At 35.3% G+C, this 21,137-nt stretch overlaps 1 protein-coding gene across 1 annotated transcript in view; it reads left to right on the plus strand.

Annotated features, from left to right (window-relative positions):
• The first annotated feature begins 615 nt into the window (after positions 1 to 615).
• Positions 616 to 21,137, plus strand: part of LOC126767918 (organic cation transporter-like protein) — a 107,890-nt gene continuing 87,368 nt past the window's right edge. The window contains exon 1 of the mRNA XM_050485705.1: positions 616 to 914. Coding sequence (XP_050341662.1) covers positions 858 to 914 — 57 coding nt within the window. The 5' untranslated portion in view covers positions 616 to 857. The remainder of the gene's footprint in view (positions 915 to 21,137) is intronic.

Below are 21,137 nucleotides of genomic sequence, written 5' to 3' on the forward strand. Positions count from 1 at the left end.
TAGTAGCTCTTTACTAAGCAACACCCTTATTAGAACTACTATGTCTATTGCACAATCAGGCAACTATTATATATTAAATCGTTAACAAAACTTTGTCAATCGGACATTCTGGCAACTACCAATATCGCAGACTAGTTAATTCCGGCAATTTATCGTCGATTCTATTTTGTTCGTGTTCGCCACAATATTCAAAATTACGATACTCGTTGTTGTTGAAAGTAGTATTTTGGCAATTATTTGATTTCTAATATTTGTGAAAATATTATTAATCGGAAAGTTATGGCCTTTTAATAAGAAATTTACAAGCTAATTAATTCTACCATAATTTCACCATACAATCTAGTCTGCAATTAGCGGTTTTTGTTTTGAGGCAAATAATAAATACGCAGGCCAATTAATATTACGTTTATATTTGAATTAACCGCATTAACATTTTACAACAAATTTTATAACTCGTGAATCACGTGTCCCCTTGCCAACTTAATACAAGTATATATGTTAAGTAGTCTCTATTTGAGCGATTTTCTTGCTACTGAGAAAATCACCGTGGAAAAATCAACATATTACATTTTATTTCATTTTAAACTCAGTATTATTGTAACTGCCATCGTCGCGTATGGAGTGTTAATCATTAAATAGGAGATTAAAGAATGTAAAAATTTATTTTGCGTAAGAATTTTTAAATGAATTTGGAAAAAATGAAGCACAAAAAGTATTGGTCTATTTCGTATAAATAAGTGCACTGTTAAACTGTGTGTGATAATTTTGAAGCAATTAAACAGTCCTATTATAAAAATGTATTGTGTGCAACGCTTTATTACATTTCATATAAAAGTAAAATTTAATAACTTTACACAATGCTTAAGAAGCCAGATATTACCGGTGACCTAAAGATTGTTTGCCAACTAGGAAAGGTATGTATGTTGAGGCACATTTTCATTATTTTAAGTAATTATGTCCTGTGATGCTATGTACATATGTGATGATTGTGTGATGTTATAGTGTTGAAGTATTTTGATAAAAGAAACACCATTATTATCCGCACGTTTTTTACTGTTACGGCAAAGAATTCGAAATTTGAATTGAACATCAATAATTGTGTTTTTGAGAAACAAATGAAATTGCAACATTTTTAGTTTAAAATCCATGGCATGAGTATGTTGATTCATGATATAAGTTTTATCAATTTAAATTTGAAGCTAAACTGAACAATCGCATGCCAAGAAAAACATCCGTATTATGTATGGCTACTAGCGTGTGTATAGTACTCCGTAAGAAACCATAAAACAAAGATTTGCATCTTCAAAAGAACTGCAAATTTGTAAAAGTATATTTAAACCCAGAGGACTGTTAATAAAATTATTGTCAAACCAACCAATTTTTGTCAGATCAACATCATCATTATATGTATGTAAATTAAAATACTTCTTCGCTGCAAATTGAATCTACTGTGATATTTTTAAGATATTCATTTTCATGCTTACCAGCAGTGGCGAACGCAGGGGGGGGGGGGGGGGTTGGGTCTTAAACCCCCCCCCCCCCCCCCCGTAGTAATTGAATTTTTACTACGGAATTTAATTCTACATAGTCATTTGAAAAATTGTAATTTGTTGTTTTCAAAGCAATCTTTCTGCCGACGATGTATGAATATGTAAAATAAATGAATACATTAGTCACTAACAGCGTTGCCGTTTTGATACAATTGTATCTTTTTTGATACTTTTTTTTCTAAATTTTGTGATTTGATACTTTTTTGTTCACAAACGGCCTATTTTGATACTTTTCTGCTGATAGAATTTAATTTTTTGAAACTATGAAAATGTTAAACTAAAAACAAACCTATTGTATCTGGATAGTATTAAAAAGTTGTGGGAATGTAGGCCAATTAAAAAACCCAGAAAAATATAAACTGGACAGAGACATTTTTTTTAATTTGCTTCAAAGTAATGAGCTTGCCTTATAACTCTGTGGCTGCTGAACTGGATTTTTTAGATTTAAGGGGAATTGTGAGTCGAAAATGGACTTCTTTTGAAAATTAGTTCTGAACTGAAAAGTCACCAATAAGGTTTCTATTATTTTTTTTTACAGTTTATTGTTAATCATAATACAGGAAAAATAAAAACTCATTTATTATGACTTTCAGTTTTCGTTCCATGAGCAAACTGTTGTGAAATAAATTTAAATTTAAAAAAATTATGCTTTTTGCAAAAAAATACTTGAGTGTCTTAACTAAAATGTCTATATTTTTAATAAAAACAACCAGAAAAAACTGGTCTGAATTAGATACACAACTTTACTTATTATTTGTTTTTCATTTGCTGAATTTAGAATATGGAAAAGGTTAAAAATCTTTTCTTCAGATTATATTTTCTAACTAAAATTTTGAATATATTTTCAGGAACTGGTTAAATCAAACAAAGAGATCCAAAACTTTTTTAGTGCATCGTTTTTTAAAGATTGGATCCCTATATCTGTCGCTTCAAGTGAACGCTCGTTTTCCTCACTTCGCAGGCTTAAAACACATTTAAGAAATAAAACTGGAGAAGCACGCCTGAACGGAATGGCTCTCTTGAATATCCATAGAGATATAGACGTGACGGAGGAAGAGATTTTAAATGTTATGGCCCAAAATAAAAGAAGATTAGACTTCAATTTGTGAATAAAATAATGAAACATTGTCTTTTTACATAAAACCCCCCCCCCAAATTTTTTTCCTGCGTTCGTTCCTGCTTACCAGGGTGGTAAATAATGCATTAAAAAATAATTGAATTAAAAATTAAAAATGTATATATAATAATTTTAATCCCAAATACCGGATTAAAAAAATTAATTCGAAAAAAATTGAGAATAAAATGTTTAATTCAAAGTGTTGGGGGAATTTAGAAATTCACAACCCAGCTCCGAACCTACATATGCCTGACTTTATAAATCAATTTTTAATAATATATTAATAAAATAAAGTGCAAACCTTTTCCTAATAATAATTGTATTTGATGCTTAAAATGAATAAAATGCATGCGGTATTTTACCGAATCCCTTATATCTAATATCTATAATAGTTTACTATATGTAAAATATCAATGTCAATGGTTGATTTATAATTTTATCTCGAGTATATTGTGGGTTGGTGCAGAAAATGGGAGAATCCGTCCATGAATTACCCCAGCCGCCATAAACGTCAATAAATGAAATCAGTTGCCTTATCCCCTATGCAAGTATATTCAATATATATAAAAGAAACACCATTGTGTGTACACATGCATATGTATATAATTTTTCTCGGCCTGGTACGTAATATTCGATTGCACCTGAATTTAGCCCTACTTAACCTTTGTTTATTGATTTTATTTATTATTTGCAGTTACAGTATACAAAAAGTAGTTATACACAATCGTTTATTAAAAAATAAATAGGTGAACGGTGAATCGCAAGTATCAAGTTTTAGGTTACTGCCAACCAACAAGCCGACAGCGCACGCTCTTCAAGTGAAAAGTTATGGCTTTTATAAAACCACATTTACTTATGCAGATCATACTATGACGTTAATAAAATGACATTTTTGTAGTTTCTAGAAGTAGATATTTCTTTATCTGTCCATAACTTGTGTGTTATATGCAAATTACTTAATTAATAGGAAATTGAGTTGTCACACTAAATAAATAAATTTTCAGTTATGTTTAACAATCAATTCAAACTACTCTACTCTCTATCTTAATAATACAAATCAATAAATCAATTTTTGTTATGCACATACACATTACAAAGAAGCAAACTAGTGTAGAACTAATTGGTTTGTAATGCTTTAACTCCAGAATTATATCGCGGCTAGAGCGAATGAATACTCTTGCAACCAGTTGCTACAGAGTATTATAGTTTTGTTCACCTAACGGCTGTACGTATCACTTAAAACTAATCGAAATACTTGTAGATATAGGGTAATGTATATATAAATGATCGGGATGACGAGGCAAGTTGAAATCTGGGTGACTGTCTGTTTGTCCGTCTGTGAAAGCTGCAACTTGAATAAAAATAGAGATATCTCGATGAAACTTAGTATGTAGGTTCTTTAGTACAAAAACAAAATTCCCACTGCCAGGCCCAGAAATCGCCGTTGACATATAAAGTGCCACAACTAAGCACTAAATTAAGATATAAAACTGCAATTTGGTACAGGATCGCAGTAGCAAGGGGCACCTGTGGGCACCTGTGGCCCCGCCCTCTAACAAGTTTAATTTACATATCCCCTAAACCACTTAAGCTACAAATACCAAATTTGCTGAGAATAAAATAAGAGAGCGTGTTTTATTCATAACAGTGTATCTTTTTGCCTAAATAGATAAATTTGAGCGAAAAATTGGCCTAGCCCCTCTATCGAACATCAGGCTGACTTTACTCTGTGTGATTGGACCTTAGTATTTCCGTGGCTTTGATTCTTGCAATTTGCACTATAAAATGTTCGGTTGCACCTGAATTTAGCCCTTCCTTACTTGTTATAAATTTTGTTTATATGTCACTTCATTTCAAGTCAAATGTTTTTCTCGAAGAGTTCATTACACAGGGTTTACCAATAAGAGTGATATGAATTCTTTTCAAAAAGACACTGATTCTTAAGGTAATTCAAATGTTTTTTTATTTAATGTGAATTACAATCGATACAATTAAGTTCTGTATATAACATCATTCATATAGCCTTCACAACTTTTTTTGCTGGAACGAATTCGATGAACTCAATTTACGAGCACTTTTTCCACAAAATTAAGTCATATGTCATGAAAAGCACGTCCAATATTGACTTTTGAAGCTTGAAGAGAGTCTGGTTTATTGCTAAAGACCAATGACTTCAAATAACCCCACAAGAGTTAGTCTAATGGTTTTAAATCACAACTTCTTGGAGACCATTCAATGTCACAATTTCTTGAAATAATCGAATCTCCATACTTTTCTCGCAATAATTTGATTGTTACACGTGCTGTAGGCACTTAGCCCCGCTTGTTGGAACGAGATGTTGTCAAGATCAACTACTTATAATTGTGGCCATAAAAAGTTGGTTATGATCGATCTATACCGCTCTCCATTGACAGTAACAGTGTCACCAGCTTCATTTCGAAACATGTACGGACCAATGACTCCATCAGACTAAAAACCACACCAAACTGTCACTTTAGGTAAATGTAAAGGTTGTTCATGAACAATTTGTGTATTTTCTTCGCACCATTTTTGTTTATTTACTGCACCACACAGATGAAAGTAAGTCTCATCGGAGAAGATGATTTTCTTAAAAAATCGTTATCAGTTTTAAGTTGTACCAAGGCAAAATCAGCAAATTCACACCGCTTAGGGTGGTCCAATGGTTACGGTTCTTGAGTGAGAACAATTTTATGCGGATGAAAGCTTAAATTTTTTCTCGAAATCCGCCAGTTTGAGACAGTCCCAATTTTTGTGAGCGTCTTGTAATTGACAAATTGCGGTCTTCAGCAAACTTTGCCCTAACTGTAGCAATATTTTCATTTCTTCCAGCCGTTCTTTGTCTTATTGGCACTTGGACCTTTTGCAAAAAAAAATGTTCGCTCGTAACTTTAAACAATATAAAATAAATAGCGAGCACAGCGCATGAAAAGTTTCAATTGGAGAACGATTATTGTGATATTATAATTGAATTAATTTGTAAACGTTTTTCTTGCGTATATCTCTCCTTAATGAAATTGTAAACATTACTGAATACAGTGAAAAAAATTACTGATCATGACATATAGAAAATGGTTGAAATGACTCTTAGAAATCACATCATTATATTGGAAATCCCGGTACATTTATGGAATCGGATAATAACACGCCTTTATCCCAATTATAATCTATCATTTTGGAGATACATGTCTTTTCTCGAAATTGTATTTTCAAAGTGAGTTGTCAAGATTTTTATCGAACTATTAAATCAATCTTAATGAAGTTTCACACTGGTCCTCGAGATGTAATTTACAACGTCTTGAATGAAGAAATTTTTTGTTCTGTTACAATTATTTAACTAGTTCTTTATAATACCATGTTCAGACCGAAAATTTAAAAGATTAGATTACATTTAAGCATTTCATAACCCAACAGAGTTCTTACTGCCGTTGAAAAGATTAAAAACAGCTGTTTTTGTCATTCAAGAATTTACATCGCTCAATATTTATCAAAAGAAAACATTGTCATATAGTATTTTGTAATAAAAGCCGTATTCTTTTAAATATTTTCCATATAATGGAAATAATGGACGCATTTTTTTCATTTTGGAAGTCGATTTTCAGAAGAAATTAGATTCATTGCTCTAATAAAAATTTGTTTGTTTACATTTTTTCCTTTTTGTAGTGTCTAAATCAGCTGTGATAATATAATAGATTTCCAATGCTGCCAAGTAGATGGCGCAAACTCAGAGTCGCACAGAGAGATTTAGCGTGGATCAGTTTCAAATCACTCCGATGAAGTGATTTTGAACTGTCATTTTTGTATGGCGAAATCTTGATAAATTTATAAGATTAGTGGGATAAACCACTCAACAGCCGAAATCGTGTGATTAAGTGTCGGTCTGAACATGGTATTAGGTAAAACCACAGTAGTTCAAAAGAAGATTAGTTAGGTAACCATAGTTTCGCACTACACGTTTCGTGACTGTGTCAGAACTAGTACAAAATGGATGAATACTGACATAGCTGATACTCAAGACTAATACAGTATCTAATTGCTAGATTGTGCTTCTTACAGCTCTCGTTTTCTTTATTCATTTAAGTATTTTCGATAGTATGATAGTCGATACCAACAAAATGAAAATAAAATAAAAGTAAAAATTAAATTAATTAAAAATTTCTACAAATATACTTTTTATTATATGTACTATAAAATGCTATATGAAATTTGGTTTTTCAATGTTAGTTCGACTATTCTCTCCATAGCGACTCATAACAATCTTCTGCAATCATTTTCATATAGTATATGTACTATATTGCATACATATTTATTTTTAAACCAACTGCCAACTATCGAAACCTCAAAACAAAAAAAAAACCGGGGTAATACTTTCTAGCGTTGAACATTCATTATTTGGCGAAACAGTGATTGGATTACAACAGTATGTGGTATCTAATTTCTTATAATATACAAAAGAGCTATTTAATTTCATTAAAATATCATACATTTTGACCTACATAAACGGTTTACGTCAGGTGAAAAGTCGGATATGACTATATCGGGTATATCGGGTATTTTTGGCATTACTCAAGTATACTCGAGGACATTTTTCCTTGCAATGTTATGAATGGACCGATTTCACATATTTTCGGCATTAAAATATATATAGACAATATATAAAATATTATACTTAATTTAGCAAAGATAGTATAACCGACATATCCGGTTTAAAGTCAATGTTTGAAAATCTATATGGGAGCTAGGAAAATTATTCACCCGATTTTTTCCATTTTATGGTCAAGCAGACACTGACGCTCTCTGACTTTTATCTGACTACAATAAGATAACTCACATATTGGCCGAAAAAGCGGTATTAAGTCATCAAAAAGTTTGAAAACCTTTAAATTAGATATGTGGGACGGAGAAGTACTAGTTCGTTTCACATATTCGATATTTGGGGGCGTGAAAAGTGATGGTGTAATTTCGATATTATGGCGTTTCGTAAGGACGCTCTTTGTTTGTTTATTCCGATGGCTTTACTGGTGCTTCAGAGGAGTAGATGTATTCAATTTCACCTATTTTCACCATATAACATATTAATATTAGAATAATGTTATGCAACCAATTTCCTGAGAAATATAATTTCACCGAAAAGAGAGCAGTATCAGCCTTAATGTCAAACTTTTGCATCGATTATGGAGCGCTTCAACACCATATTGGCTGTGATATTTAATGCTTCTGACGCATTTGTTTTATCGCACTATTAGTTTTTAGTTTCTCAACAGAACCGTTAGATGAGAAGTGGGCGTGGTTATGTTCAGATTTCTTTCATTTTCATACAGAATGAGGATAAAATAGAAAATTTGTTCCCAATGAATTTTGTTTATATAGGTTTAGTGGTTGGGCGTAAAGTTCCTTAAGCCATAGATGCCTATCCATATTTGTATATAGTAAAATGGCTTTAGACCAGCTATTTATTATAACTTACTTAAAAGTTCTAGTTACATAGTTGCGGAAATACTTACGAATCTATATTTATGTACTCTTGTAACCAGTTGGTACAGAGTATTATAATTTTGTTTACCTAACGGTTGTACGTATCACCTAAAGAAACGAGAAAAGTTGAAATTCGGTTGACGGCCTGTCTGTCCGTCCGTGCAAGCTGAAAAATTGAGATTTCTCGATGAAACTTTGTATGTGGGTTCCTTAGTACAAAACAATTTTGAGTTCGTATGTAGATGGGTGTAATTGTTCCACCACCACTCCCACAAATAGCCATTAATCGAAAGCATATAAAATGCTATAACTGAGCACTAAATTAAGGGGGTCATCCCATGTGATGGGCTCAAAAAATCAAAAATTTTTTTTTTCATAAATTGCTGTCTTAACATGTCTAGAATACGGTAGTAAAGGGATTTTTGAAAATTCCAAGTCGTTTTAAAGATACAGCAGATAAAAGCAGGTGCTGTTCGAAGCGCTGAGTTGGCAGTTACGTTATAGTTTTAAATGGACTTGAAACTTTAAACGCGTTTTTCTCAAAACTGTGATTTTCAAACTTTCCTCCATCGTATCTCAAAAACGGCTTGACCGAATGACTTGAAATTTATAGGACATACTCAACACATATAAACGCATCGAATGAACTATTATCAATCGAAAATCTGCAAAATTTCTATTTTTTTATCGCAAAAAACACAAAAAAAAACGGAAAAATCGCAACTTTTACATATTTCAAATGTCTACCAAAAGTCCAATTTTTTGTATATTCATTTGATAATAGTTCATTCCGTGTATTTTGGATAAGCCAATCAGCCGGAATCGTGGAGGAAGTGCAAGCTCATTTTCTCGAGACGGGGGTGTTCAGAACGCTGCAACTCCAGTTATACACAATATTTTTAGTTAAAAATTTATATTTATATTGTCGAAATATATATTAATAAATAATATTAAACTTAAATCTCTATCTATTTTACTGGTCGTAGAAAAAAATCCTAAAAATCCCTAAAAAACAGGCCATCACATGGGATGACCCCCTTAAGATATAAAACTGTAATTTGGTACAGAGGATCGCAGTGGCAAGGGGCACCTGTGAGCAAAATTTTTTGAGAAAGTGGGTGTGGCCCCGCCCTCTAACAAGTTTAATTTACATATCTCCTAAACCACTTAAGCTAAAACAATCAAATTTGTTGAGTACAAATCTTAAAATGACTTCTACCGACAGTGTGAAAATGGGTGAAATAGGTAGATAACCCCGCGCACTCCCCATATAACGGTACTGTTAAATACTACTCAAGGGGAGATAAATTAATAACTAAATACGCCAGAGATATAAAATTTTACCGCCGAGATGGATTGAGAGAGTTTTATGGAAGCGTGAAAATTGGACTTTTTGGTGAAATCTCATATCTCGGGACCCAACCAACTGATTTTGACAAAATTTAGTGACATTCTTCTTACATTCTTATGACACAGTGTGAAAACAGACGAAATATTCAGACCCCGATACCTATAGTTGGCTTTTGAATGAAAATGTCGGTCAATGTGTGATATCTACAACTAAAATTAAGGGACAATCCTTCTCTTATAATGGTATGTCTATATGTCAGAAATGAGTTGAATCGGACCAATATCTCCCTTAGCCCCCATATACTTAATATAAAGATCTTCGAACTTCCGATTGACTTTGTACCGCATATACAAATTTTTTTTTTTCATAAATTGCTGTCTTAACATGTCTAGAATACGGTAGTAAAGGGATTTTTGAAAATTCCAAGTCGTTTTAAAGATACAGCAGGTAAAAGCAAGTGCTGTTCGGAGCGCTGAGTTGGCAGTTACGTCATAGTTTTAAATGAACTTGAAACTTTAAACGCGTTTTTCTCAAAACTGTGATTTTCAAACTTTCCTCCATCGTATACGTACGTATATCGGCCAATATGTGAGTTATCCCACTGAAAATAACAGAGTAGTGTATCTTTGTGCCAAAAATAGATAATTTTTAGCGAAAACTTGGCCTAGCTCATATGTAACTAATATCAGGATTTATATGATTGGTTTTACACCTTAAAGTATTTCTCTGGCTTTGATTTTTGCAAATTGCAAGACTATAAAATGTTCGGTTGCACCTGAACTTAGCCTTTTCTGACTTGTTATTATTGTTACTATGATAATTGGATCTCGCTTGAAAAATATGTAACAATAAATACTACATTTTATTGTTAGCACATTATGTACACATGTATGTATGTAGGCAGATCGAATAGTTTATCAGATATATGTATGTTAGGTAAAGGTTAGGTAAATATGGCTGATCGATGATCCCACGTAGACTAACAAATTAGTCCTTTGTGATGCCATTAAATGAAAAACTCCCGTATTCGGGCTTACAGATTGCCGAAGCGCTTTGTAGCCAATATAAAGTTACACAGACGCTTAACTTCAACACCCGCCAGTTCGGTGGGGTGTCCAAAGGTATGCGCCCCCAAGTGTCTGAGTCTTGACCTCCCAAAAGTGGGACAGTGAAGCAGGAAATGCTGGCTTGTTTCTACCGCATCTTCCTCTAAACAGCATCTGCATTCAGCATCCGGCAAGATACCCATTCTTACCGCATGTAAGCCAATAGGACAGTGGTCTGTTAAAAGACCCACTAACAATGAGATGGACGATATTGATATCATCGGCCTCAACACCCGCGCCGTTAGTTCTACTTTTTCCAGGCTGGACACGGAAGCACAGAAAATGGGTCTGGTAGTGAACGAGGGCAAAACGAAATATCTCCTGTCATCAAACAAACAGTCGTCGCACTCGCGACTTGGCTCTCACGTCACTGTAGACAGTCATAACTTTGAAGTTGTAAATAATTTCGTCTATTTAGGAACCAGCATTAACACCACCAATAATGTCAGCCTGGAAATCCAACGCAGGATTGCTCTTGCCAACAGGTGCTACTTCGGACTGAGTAGGCAATTGAAAAGTAAAGTCTCTCTCGACGAACAAAAGCTAAACTCTATAAGTCGCTCATAATTCCCGTCCTGCTATATGGTGCAGAGGCTTGGGCGATGACAGCAACCGATGAGTCGACGTTACGAGTTTTCGAGAGAAAAATTCTGCCAAAGATTTATGGTCCTTTGCGCATTGGCCACGGCGAATATCGCATTCGATGGAACGATGAGCTGTACGAGATATATGACGACATTGACATAGTTCAGCGAATTAAAAGACAGCGGCTACGCTGGCTAGGTCATGTTGTCCGGATGGATGAAAACACTCCAGCTCTAAAAGTATTCGACGCAGTACCCGCCGGGGGAAGCAGAGGAAGAGGAAGACCTCCACTCCGTTGGAAGGACCAAGTGGAGAAGGACCTGGCTTCGCTTGGAATATCCAATTGGCGCCACGTAGCGAAAAGAAAAAACGACTGGCGCGCTGTTGTTAACTTGGCTATAATCGCGTAAGCGGTGTCTACGCCAATTAAGAAGAAGAAGAAGAACAATGAGATGTTAGCCTTACTGAGGACTAAGAGATCATTTGATCTCCTGCGATCTATACTGGGCCAGAAGGCTTTTGCAACCGCACAATTGCCGGTGCTGGCCCAGCGTTGGACGAGCATCCGCATGGCCCAGCTATCTAGTAGTAGACCACAAGAAGAAACAGGAGCACCGATCCGTTTCCATTCTACCGATAATGAATCTAGGGTGCCTTTCCTTGCTAACTCATCAGCTTTGCAATTGCCCGCAATTCCGCTATGGCCCGGCACCCACACCAGTCTAATCACGAAACATCTAGCTGCTAGAGATAACGACGTTAGACATTCTTCGACCAACCCTGAACGCACCTCGAATGAGTTCAAGGCTAATATAGCCGCTCTACTATCTGAGTGAATAGTCACTTCTGAAGGTGGCACGTCACGTCTGAAGGTGGATGCACTCTGTAACAGCAAATCAGCTGCTATCTTGATGGCTGCGACCTCAGCCTGGAATACACTACAGTAGTCGGGAAGTCTGAAACAGGAGTTGATGGAGAGCTCCCGACAGTAGACCCCTTCACCAACCTTCCCCCCAAGCTTTGACCCATCCGTAAAGAAGCTTACTGCCCCTCTCCTGCAACGGCTTTTTCCCTCCCATAACTCCCTCGTCGGTATATGGGCAGAGAAGGAGCCGCCAGAGTTCGGTATGGCGACTCCATGATCCAGATGATCCGGTATGCAGTAAAAGTTTGTAAGGATATCCGAATGACCAGATGCACGTTCCTTTAAGAAACCATATTCTCTGAGTCTGATAGCCACCTTCGCGGCTATGCACCTTCCGGCAATGTCCACCGGCGTAATATTATACATATAATTTTAGCGAATACGTAATAAATTTATGCAAGTTTGACTTTAGCAACAGGTAGTACATATAAGATATGGACATTTTTTCGATGAACTCTAGACCCAGGTATGCCGTATAAAATCACTCGAAAATCCTTATATTAGATATATGGGGGCTAAGGGAAGTGTTGGAAAGAATTTTCTCTGAATTTTAAGGGAGGGGTTAGGGTTTCTAGATAAAAAGAAATACTTTTTTTTTTTGCAAATTTATTTCATAAATATTGATTGAGTAATTTTATTTGGACCTTTTTTACTTGTTCATTATTGAGCACACTATTCTTACAAGTATTTTCGAAATAATGAACAATAGGCTAATCGGTTGACCAGATACTACGGTTTATTGAACTTTGTAATAAAATTTATCTCAGCACATTTCCCTTGAGAAGTCTCGTTATGCCAGTAAAGAGCTTGACATTCATGCCGACTACGTTTTAACGTTTGATTTGACTACAAAAATAAATTAAACTACATCAGTACCCACAGAATTATGGAAAGTTAGTGAAGGCTTGGGAAAAATGTAGGTTAGTTAGGTAGTACATACTACTATGTAGTACATACTACTACATAACTAGAAAATTTAATGAGAAACATTTATATAGGTCGGCCGACAAAAATTTTCGTACTAAGTACTTTTAATTTAGGAATTGTGAAATTCATAGTATGTAAATCAGTATTTGATATTGTGAGAATTTTATACAAACTGATTTACATAGAAAGGTTCAGGTATACTCTCGCAACAAAGTTGCTAAGGAGAGTATTATAGTTTTGTTCACATAACGGTTGTTTGTAAGTCCTAAAACTAAAAGAGTCAGATATAGGGTTATATAAGTTAGCACCCCATACATTCAAAAAGTATCATATGATGCACTAATATCATATGATACAAAGTAATATAGTATGACACCACTAAATCGCTGAGAGTGCGACACGTGTAGTGGCAACCTGTGGGAAGCGCTGCGTCAGCGAAGTGCCAACCTGTGGGAAGCGCAGCGTCAGCAAACTCCGTACCCGTTGCAGCGGCAAACATAGGTCTAGAGTTAAGTATAATTAATTGTTAATTTTAGTTCTTAAGTGGAATTCAATAAAGGAGCATAGCTCCCAGAAAACATTTTTTTTAGTAAAAATAACGAAACGTTTTTTAACTTATATACCAAAGTGATCAGGGTGACGAGTAGAGTTGAAATTCGGATGTCTGTCTGTCCGTCCGTCAGTGCAAGCTGTAACTTGAGTAAAAATTGAGATATCATGATGAAACTTGGTACACGCACATATTTCTTGGCTCCATAAGACGGTAAGTTCGAAGAAGGGCAAAATCGGCCCACTGCCACGCCCACAAAATGGCGAAAACCGAAAACCTATAAAGTGTCATAACTAAGCCATAAATAAAGATATTAAAGTGAAATTTGGCACAAAGGATCGAATTAGGGAGCGGCATATTTGGACGTAACTATTTTGGAAAAGTGGGTGTGGCCCCGCCCCCTACTAAGTTTTTTGTAGATATCTCGGAAACTACTATAGCTATGTCAACCAAACTCTATAGAGTCGTTTTCTTCAGGCATTTCCATATACAGTTCAAAAATGGAAGAAATCGGATAATAACCACGCCCACCTCCCATACAAAGGTTATGTTGAAAATCACTAAAAGTGCGTTAACCGACTAACAAAAAACGTCAGAAACACTAAATTTTACGGAAGAAATGGCAGAAGGAAGCTGCATCCAGGCTTTTTTTTTTTTAATTGAAAATGGGCGTGGCCTCGCCCACTTATGGACCAAAAACCATATCTCAGGAACTACTTTACCGATTTCAATGAAATTCGGTATATAATATTTTCTTAACACCCTGATGATATGTACGAAATATGGGTAAATTCGGTTCACAACCACGCCTTCTTCCAATATAACGCTATTTTGAATTCCATCTGATGCCTTCTCTGTATAATATATACATTAGGAACCAATGATGATAGCGGAATAAAACTTTACACAAATACGGTATTTGGAAAATATGTAAATGACGGATAATGAAATCTCGATTATCACTTTATCATGCGGGAGTATAAAATGTTCGGTGACACCCAAACTTAGCCCTTCCTTACTTGTTATTTGTTGTCCATTAAAGCTTCCGCGATGAATTCTGTATCTCAAGAATTTTTGGGAACTTACATTAATTCAAAAGTGAATGAAAGCTAATTGAGCGGACTTATCAAATAAGAGCTATAATATAATGTACGGATTTACATACATATATTGTGAGTTTTTAGAAAGCTTGTTTATGAATTTTTCAGGGAAACGTTAGTAGTTTCTCCTCATCTAGAGGAGAACCCCCACACAAGGGTGTACACTTCCTGTAAGTGGTTTTCTCGATTTTACTGTATAGGTCATGAATATGAATATGTAAGTATTACGCAATCAATGATATATCTATATATATAAAGTGACGTTAGTTACTACGCTTATAACTGGAGAACGCCTGGACCGATTTCGGTGATTACCACCAATTCGGACAGGTCTCCGCCCAAACAAGGAGAATACTTAAGAAAATTCAGGAAAATTTTCCGAAAAAAAAATTATGAAGAAAATAAATTTTCAAATACGATTTTAAAAAGGAAATAAAAACGAACATGATTTTAAGTGCTGGCGCATAACTCAAAAACGCCTGGACCAATTTTGTCAATTCTTTTTTTAAAATATTCGTTAAGGCTCAAGGATGGTTTTTAATTATTTAAAATTAAAATTCGAATAAGTGCCAGAAAACCCCTAAAAAGAGCCCTTTTCTTTTTCCCATACAAACGAATGAATGCTGTTAGTAACGCTAATGCTCGTGAACAGCTGAACGAATCTTGATGAAATTTTCAGAGGTTGTTCGCTGTGGATCGAGGAAAGTTTAGAAATAAAAAAACCGTATGCTTTTCGTGAGGAAAAGTCGGAAAGTTGGACAATTTCAAAAACATAACTTTTTTCATACAAAAAATGTTCTTTTTCCACTTTTTTCCTTTTGTTTTCAATTGTCAAATTTGTCGTTTGCTTTCTTTATTCCGGTTATTTGAAAAAAAAATTATTGAAATTTATTCCGTGAAAACGTTATGTGTGTTTCACACAAAGTGCTCAATTACAGATTGAAATTTGTTACGATGCCACGAAAGGTCGCGTTCGTTTTGGCATCAACATAAGTATGTATATTGACAGCCCATGGCACATGACCGAGTATTCCCAGTATGCGATGACATACGAATGAAATTATGGATCGCGGGCAATCAGCAAGCGATCGTCACGATGTCAGAGGACAACTTTTCAAACAACAGTTGCGATGTTTTGTAAACTTTATCTTAAAGCAACCTATATGTGGTGCTGTTAGATGCTGGATGTACTCTGTTGAGTGGCAAAAGAGAGGTTTGCCGCACGCACATATTCTTCTTTGGATGTTGGATGGTGGTTACACCAAATCAAATTGATGAAATCATTTCTGCGGAAATTCCTGATCCAGAGATAGAAGCAGAATTATACGAAACCAATATGGTTCATGTACCTTACGGACATCACAATACCACTTCGGTTTGTATGTCTGACAACAAATGTACGAAACACTATTCAGGTGCTTTTCTTTCGGTAACACGAACTAGAAATGATGGATATCCAATGTATCAGCGTCGCTCATCAGATGACAATGGCAGAACATTTAGCATTCAATTTAGAGGCGTGAATATCGAAGTTAACAACACATCGAAGTCGACAATATATGGATCGTACCATTTTCGCCACTAATGTCTAATTCACATTCGAAAGTCATGTCAACGTTGCGTATTGCAGTTTGGTGTAATCGATAAAATACGTGTGTAAATACGTCACCAAAGGAAGCAACACGGCGGTTACTGATCTTGAACGATACGGTCGATACGTGAACTGCAATAACGCGCTTTGTGTGATATTTACTTTTGCGATTCATGAACGTTTTCCGACTGTTGTGCGTCTCGCAGTTGATTTGGAGAATGACCAAATAGTCTATTTCAACACAGAGAATACAGTACAGACAGAGAAAACACCCCCAGCAACAAAATTAATATTTACGAGTTTTTTCTCAACTTTCGTCAGTGAACCGTTTGCGAGAACTTGCTCTATTCGGAAATATCTTGATATTATACACACAATTACAATTACAATTTCTGGAACATGATAATCACTGGAATGAAGTTCGCACACTTTTCGCGATGATCAGCCATCAAATTAGCGTCAATTATGGAATACGAACAAAAATGACATTGCCGAAGACATTTTACATCGTATGCGCTAAGAATTGGAAATGGGTAAATTCCGGTTGATACTTCCGGTGGTTTGATATCAATTCCATCTTCCCTTTACCAATTCACCAAAGATGAACTCATCACGAATATTCGGACATTGGACAAATTATCGTAACTACAATTCCTTAAGTGCACGCGCAATGTTAGCTGCCAAAAATACCGATGTTGTTGGCTTAAACTGGAAGATTCAGAGTCAAATTCCGGGAGACTTGCGCTCATACAAATCGATCGATCGTCTTGACAATGAAGACGGCACCGTGAATTATCCAGTGGTATTTCTAAATTCTTTGGACAGGCTTGGTATGCCACCGCATCATTTGCGTCTCAAAGTAGGATCGGTCGTTATTATGTTTCGCAATCATCATGCCACGAAACTGTGTAATGGAACCCGACTGATTGTGACGCAGCTATCGAATACAAAGGGGCCGAATGCTTGATTCTACGAATTCCTTTGAGTTCTAACGATTTGCCATTTTAGTTCAAACGTATTCAGTTTGCAGTGAAAATTGCATTTGAGACACAAGGATAGTCGCATAGTGAATGGTATACATTTGGAAATGCTATGTTTTTCACTCGGCCAGATATACGTGGCCTGCTCACCAGTTGGAAAACCATCTTTTCTATACACCGGAACAGAAACCAAAAAATGTTGTTTATCAAGCTGCGATACATTGAAAAAAAGTGAAATGATAAATTCAACTTTTTCATTTCTAAACACATAATTTCACGCAGGACAACGACTGCGGGGTCAGCTAGTAGATTCATAAAACAACAAAACTTGAAGAAGCTAAATTCATATGTATGTGTGTATGTAGAAGCGTAAATGAAAACATTCCTTTTACTTAACATTTCTATGCACAAATAATATTCGATGATGACTGGTCAACACTTTTTGAAAATTATAAAAAATATATGCAAAATTAAATAAGGTTTTTCAAAAAGTCCATCAACATTTTGTCGCCAATTGTGGTTTTCATAAGCGTACATTTGTCGCAAAATATTATTGGCGTTAATTTTTTAGGTTCTCTAAGTAAATAATCGCGATGTAAAACCTATTTATTTACTTTATATATAGCAAATTAACGCCAATAATTTTGATTAAGGTTCTAATCAGATTACCTGCACGCAAACAAATATGACACCGAATCATAATTTCTCATAACTTCAAAATTGTATGGCAAATAATAACAATGATATTGAATTATTGGGAATTTGCACCTTTTATGGATATATTTTGCTGCCTACTTAACTTCCTATTTGCAAAAAGGCCTTTTATTGGACATTCAAAACAACTAATGACCATCTGTGTTGAGGTGTCACGTGAGATTTAACTTTCCTATCGAAAAGAGCTCCCTTCACATGCAGAAAGTTGTAGCAGATTCCATAAAGGATTCGACTGAGTTGATTGCTTTAATTTTGAGGCAAATTAAAATGGTTTCAGGGCATTAATTCAAAAATAAACTTAATTACTTAAGTAACTGAGCAATTTTTCGAGATAACTACCCGCTTTGTTTATAGGTCTAATTATCGTATATGAGTTGATAACAAGTTTCACAATATTTATCGTTCTGTATTGATCGTACTTCTTTACAGTAAACTATTGTGTAATCTGATTCGGAAAAAATGAGTCGAAGTAAAATGGGAAAATATAAAATTCGGAATTCAGTAAACTTAAATGCAGACACTTTGTAGTTATTTCTAACTTTTAAAACACATGTATTGAACAGCTGGTTTTTTAGATATATAATTTTGAATACTGTGGTGTTGGATATATGTATATCGTATATGAAAATTTTCACGGTGATTCACGGTGACATATACAAGGTGCGTTCCAAAGTAATCAGGACTTAAAAAAAAACAGATCAAATAGTTTTTTCGGCAAAATCAATTTATTCAAAATAGTCTCCTTCTGCTTCAATACAGCTTTTTGCACGGTTCAAAAGCATGTCGAACGAGTATTTTAGCTCGTGGACCGATATGGCCGTCAGTATGCCAAGCAAGCCTTTTGAATGGCCTCTACGTCTGCATAACGCTTTCCTTTCATGGGCAAATGCATTTTTCCGAAAATGAAGAAGGCGCCCTGTGCCATGTCAGGTGAATACGGGGAGTGGTTAATGGTTAATATGTGATTTTTGGTCAAATAATCGGTCACAAGCGACGATCGGTGAGATCCATCCTGAGCAATTTTTGGTCGTCAGTCAATTTGTGCGGAACAAACCGTGCACACACCTTTCGTAAGCCAAAATGTTCAGTCAAAATGCGATAAATCGATGTTTTGGAGATGTTCAATTCCATTTCCTTGAATTTCAATTATGATTTCGGCTGATTTATGATGAATTCACGCACAGTTTCGATGGAATTTCCGGTGATCACGGATTTTGATTGGCCCACATGTTGATCGACATTTATGTCCTCACAATCACTTTGAAAACGTTGAAACCACTCGTGCACTCTGCTACGGGATAGGCAATCATCGCCATAAACTTATTTCATCAATTGAAACGTTTCGGTAAAAGTTTTACCAATTTGAAAACAAAATTTAATGTTGGCTCTTTGTTCGAAGCTCATTTTCGCACCGATAACAAAAACATACTGACACTTAAAAGGCAATAACTTCACTTCCAATCAATGGAATGCCATGATATTATCACTGGACAATCGATAAAGATAGCAGATTCTAACGCACCAGTCGACATATAGATGGCGCCACCAGGGGGCGCTAGATTCAAAAAGTCCTGTTTACTTTGGAAGGCACCTTGTATCAATAAAAATAATGTCAAGTTTCATCTAAAATTATTTATTTATTCGCCTCATTCTTGAATTTATTCTTGGAGACATTTACACTTGTACTAAAACGTAAAAATAATGTTGTAAACATAAAGGAAGCGACAGGCTTCAAGCGAGAAGCATAAAATAGCTCTGCTAAATCATTTCAAATAACAATTGATAATTTGAAACAAAAGCAATTACCTACTTACTTCTTTAATGCATAAAAAATTTTACTTTGAACAAAATATTAAAATTTCAATGAAGTGAAAAGTATTAGTATGGCAACAACGAAACTGTGTACATCAGCTGTTTGATATGTCGCTGCCGTCTTACAAATGTTCATGTAGCTATGTGTTCACAACGACATTTGCAGTTCACTGTCATGCAGTCATGTTGTGTCGCTCTCTATGTGTTCACCACATCATGGTTGCTGGAAAAAAATTTGGGAGGATGAAGAAATAATTGCCGAGATCTAGGACTATTTTGATTTATTTTATAGCACAAAAAATCGAATCACAAGTTCGGGTGCAACCGAACATTTTATACCCTTGCCACTTGCAAGAAGCAAAGCTAGGGAAAAACCTTAAGGTGTAAAACCAATCGTATAGAGTAAAGTCAACTCGATGTACGAAAATCCTGATATTATTTATATAGGGGCTAGGTCAAGTTTTCGCTTGAGTTTATCTATTTTAGGCACAAAGACTCACTGCTCTGTTATTTTCAGTGGGATAACTCACATATTGACCGATATATGCGGTACAGCCGGAAGTTCGAAGATCTTTATATTAACTATATGGGGGCTAAGGAATATATTGGTGCGATTCAAGCCATTTTTGACATACAGACATACCATTATAACGAGAAGGGTTACCCCTTAATTTCAGTTATATGTAACACATTGAGAGACATTTCCAATTAAAGTCAACTATTTGATACTTAGGGGCTTGAACACTTTTTATTGGACTTAAACAATTTTTGGTCATAAGGTGGCACACACTAAAGACATTTGTGCAAAGCTTTATCCCGTTATATTAATCACTTCTTGAACTGAACTGAACGAATCAAGTGGAATTTAAAATTGTGCTATAGTCCATTCGTCCTTTTTCACAATGTGACATAAGAATATAAGAAGAATGCCATGTACTAAATTTTGTAGGAAGCGGCTGGTCGGGTGGCGAGATATGGGGTTTCACAAAAAAGTGGGCGGTACCACGCCCACCTTTCAATTTTCACACCGGCTCCCATTAAGCTCTCTCATACCATCTTGGTGGTAAAATTTAATGTCTCTGGCGTATTTAGCTATTGATTTATGGCGTTTTTAGTATATTTAACACTACCGTTACTTATATAGGTAGTGAGCGGGCTTATCCTCCGATTTCATCTATTTCAACATTGTCGGTAGAAGTTCTTATAGGATTTGTTAGAGGGCGGGGCTATGCCCACTTTTTCAAATTGGTAAAACTTTTACCGAAACGTTTCAATTGATGAAACAAGTTTATGGCGATGATTGATGACATACATATAGTGAATGACGATCAACATG

Source organism: Bactrocera neohumeralis, chromosome 2 (genome assembly GCF_024586455.1).
Source record: "Bactrocera neohumeralis isolate Rockhampton chromosome 2, APGP_CSIRO_Bneo_wtdbg2-racon-allhic-juicebox.fasta_v2, whole genome shotgun sequence".
NCBI classification, from domain to species: Eukaryota; Metazoa; Arthropoda; class Insecta; order Diptera; family Tephritidae; genus Bactrocera; species Bactrocera neohumeralis.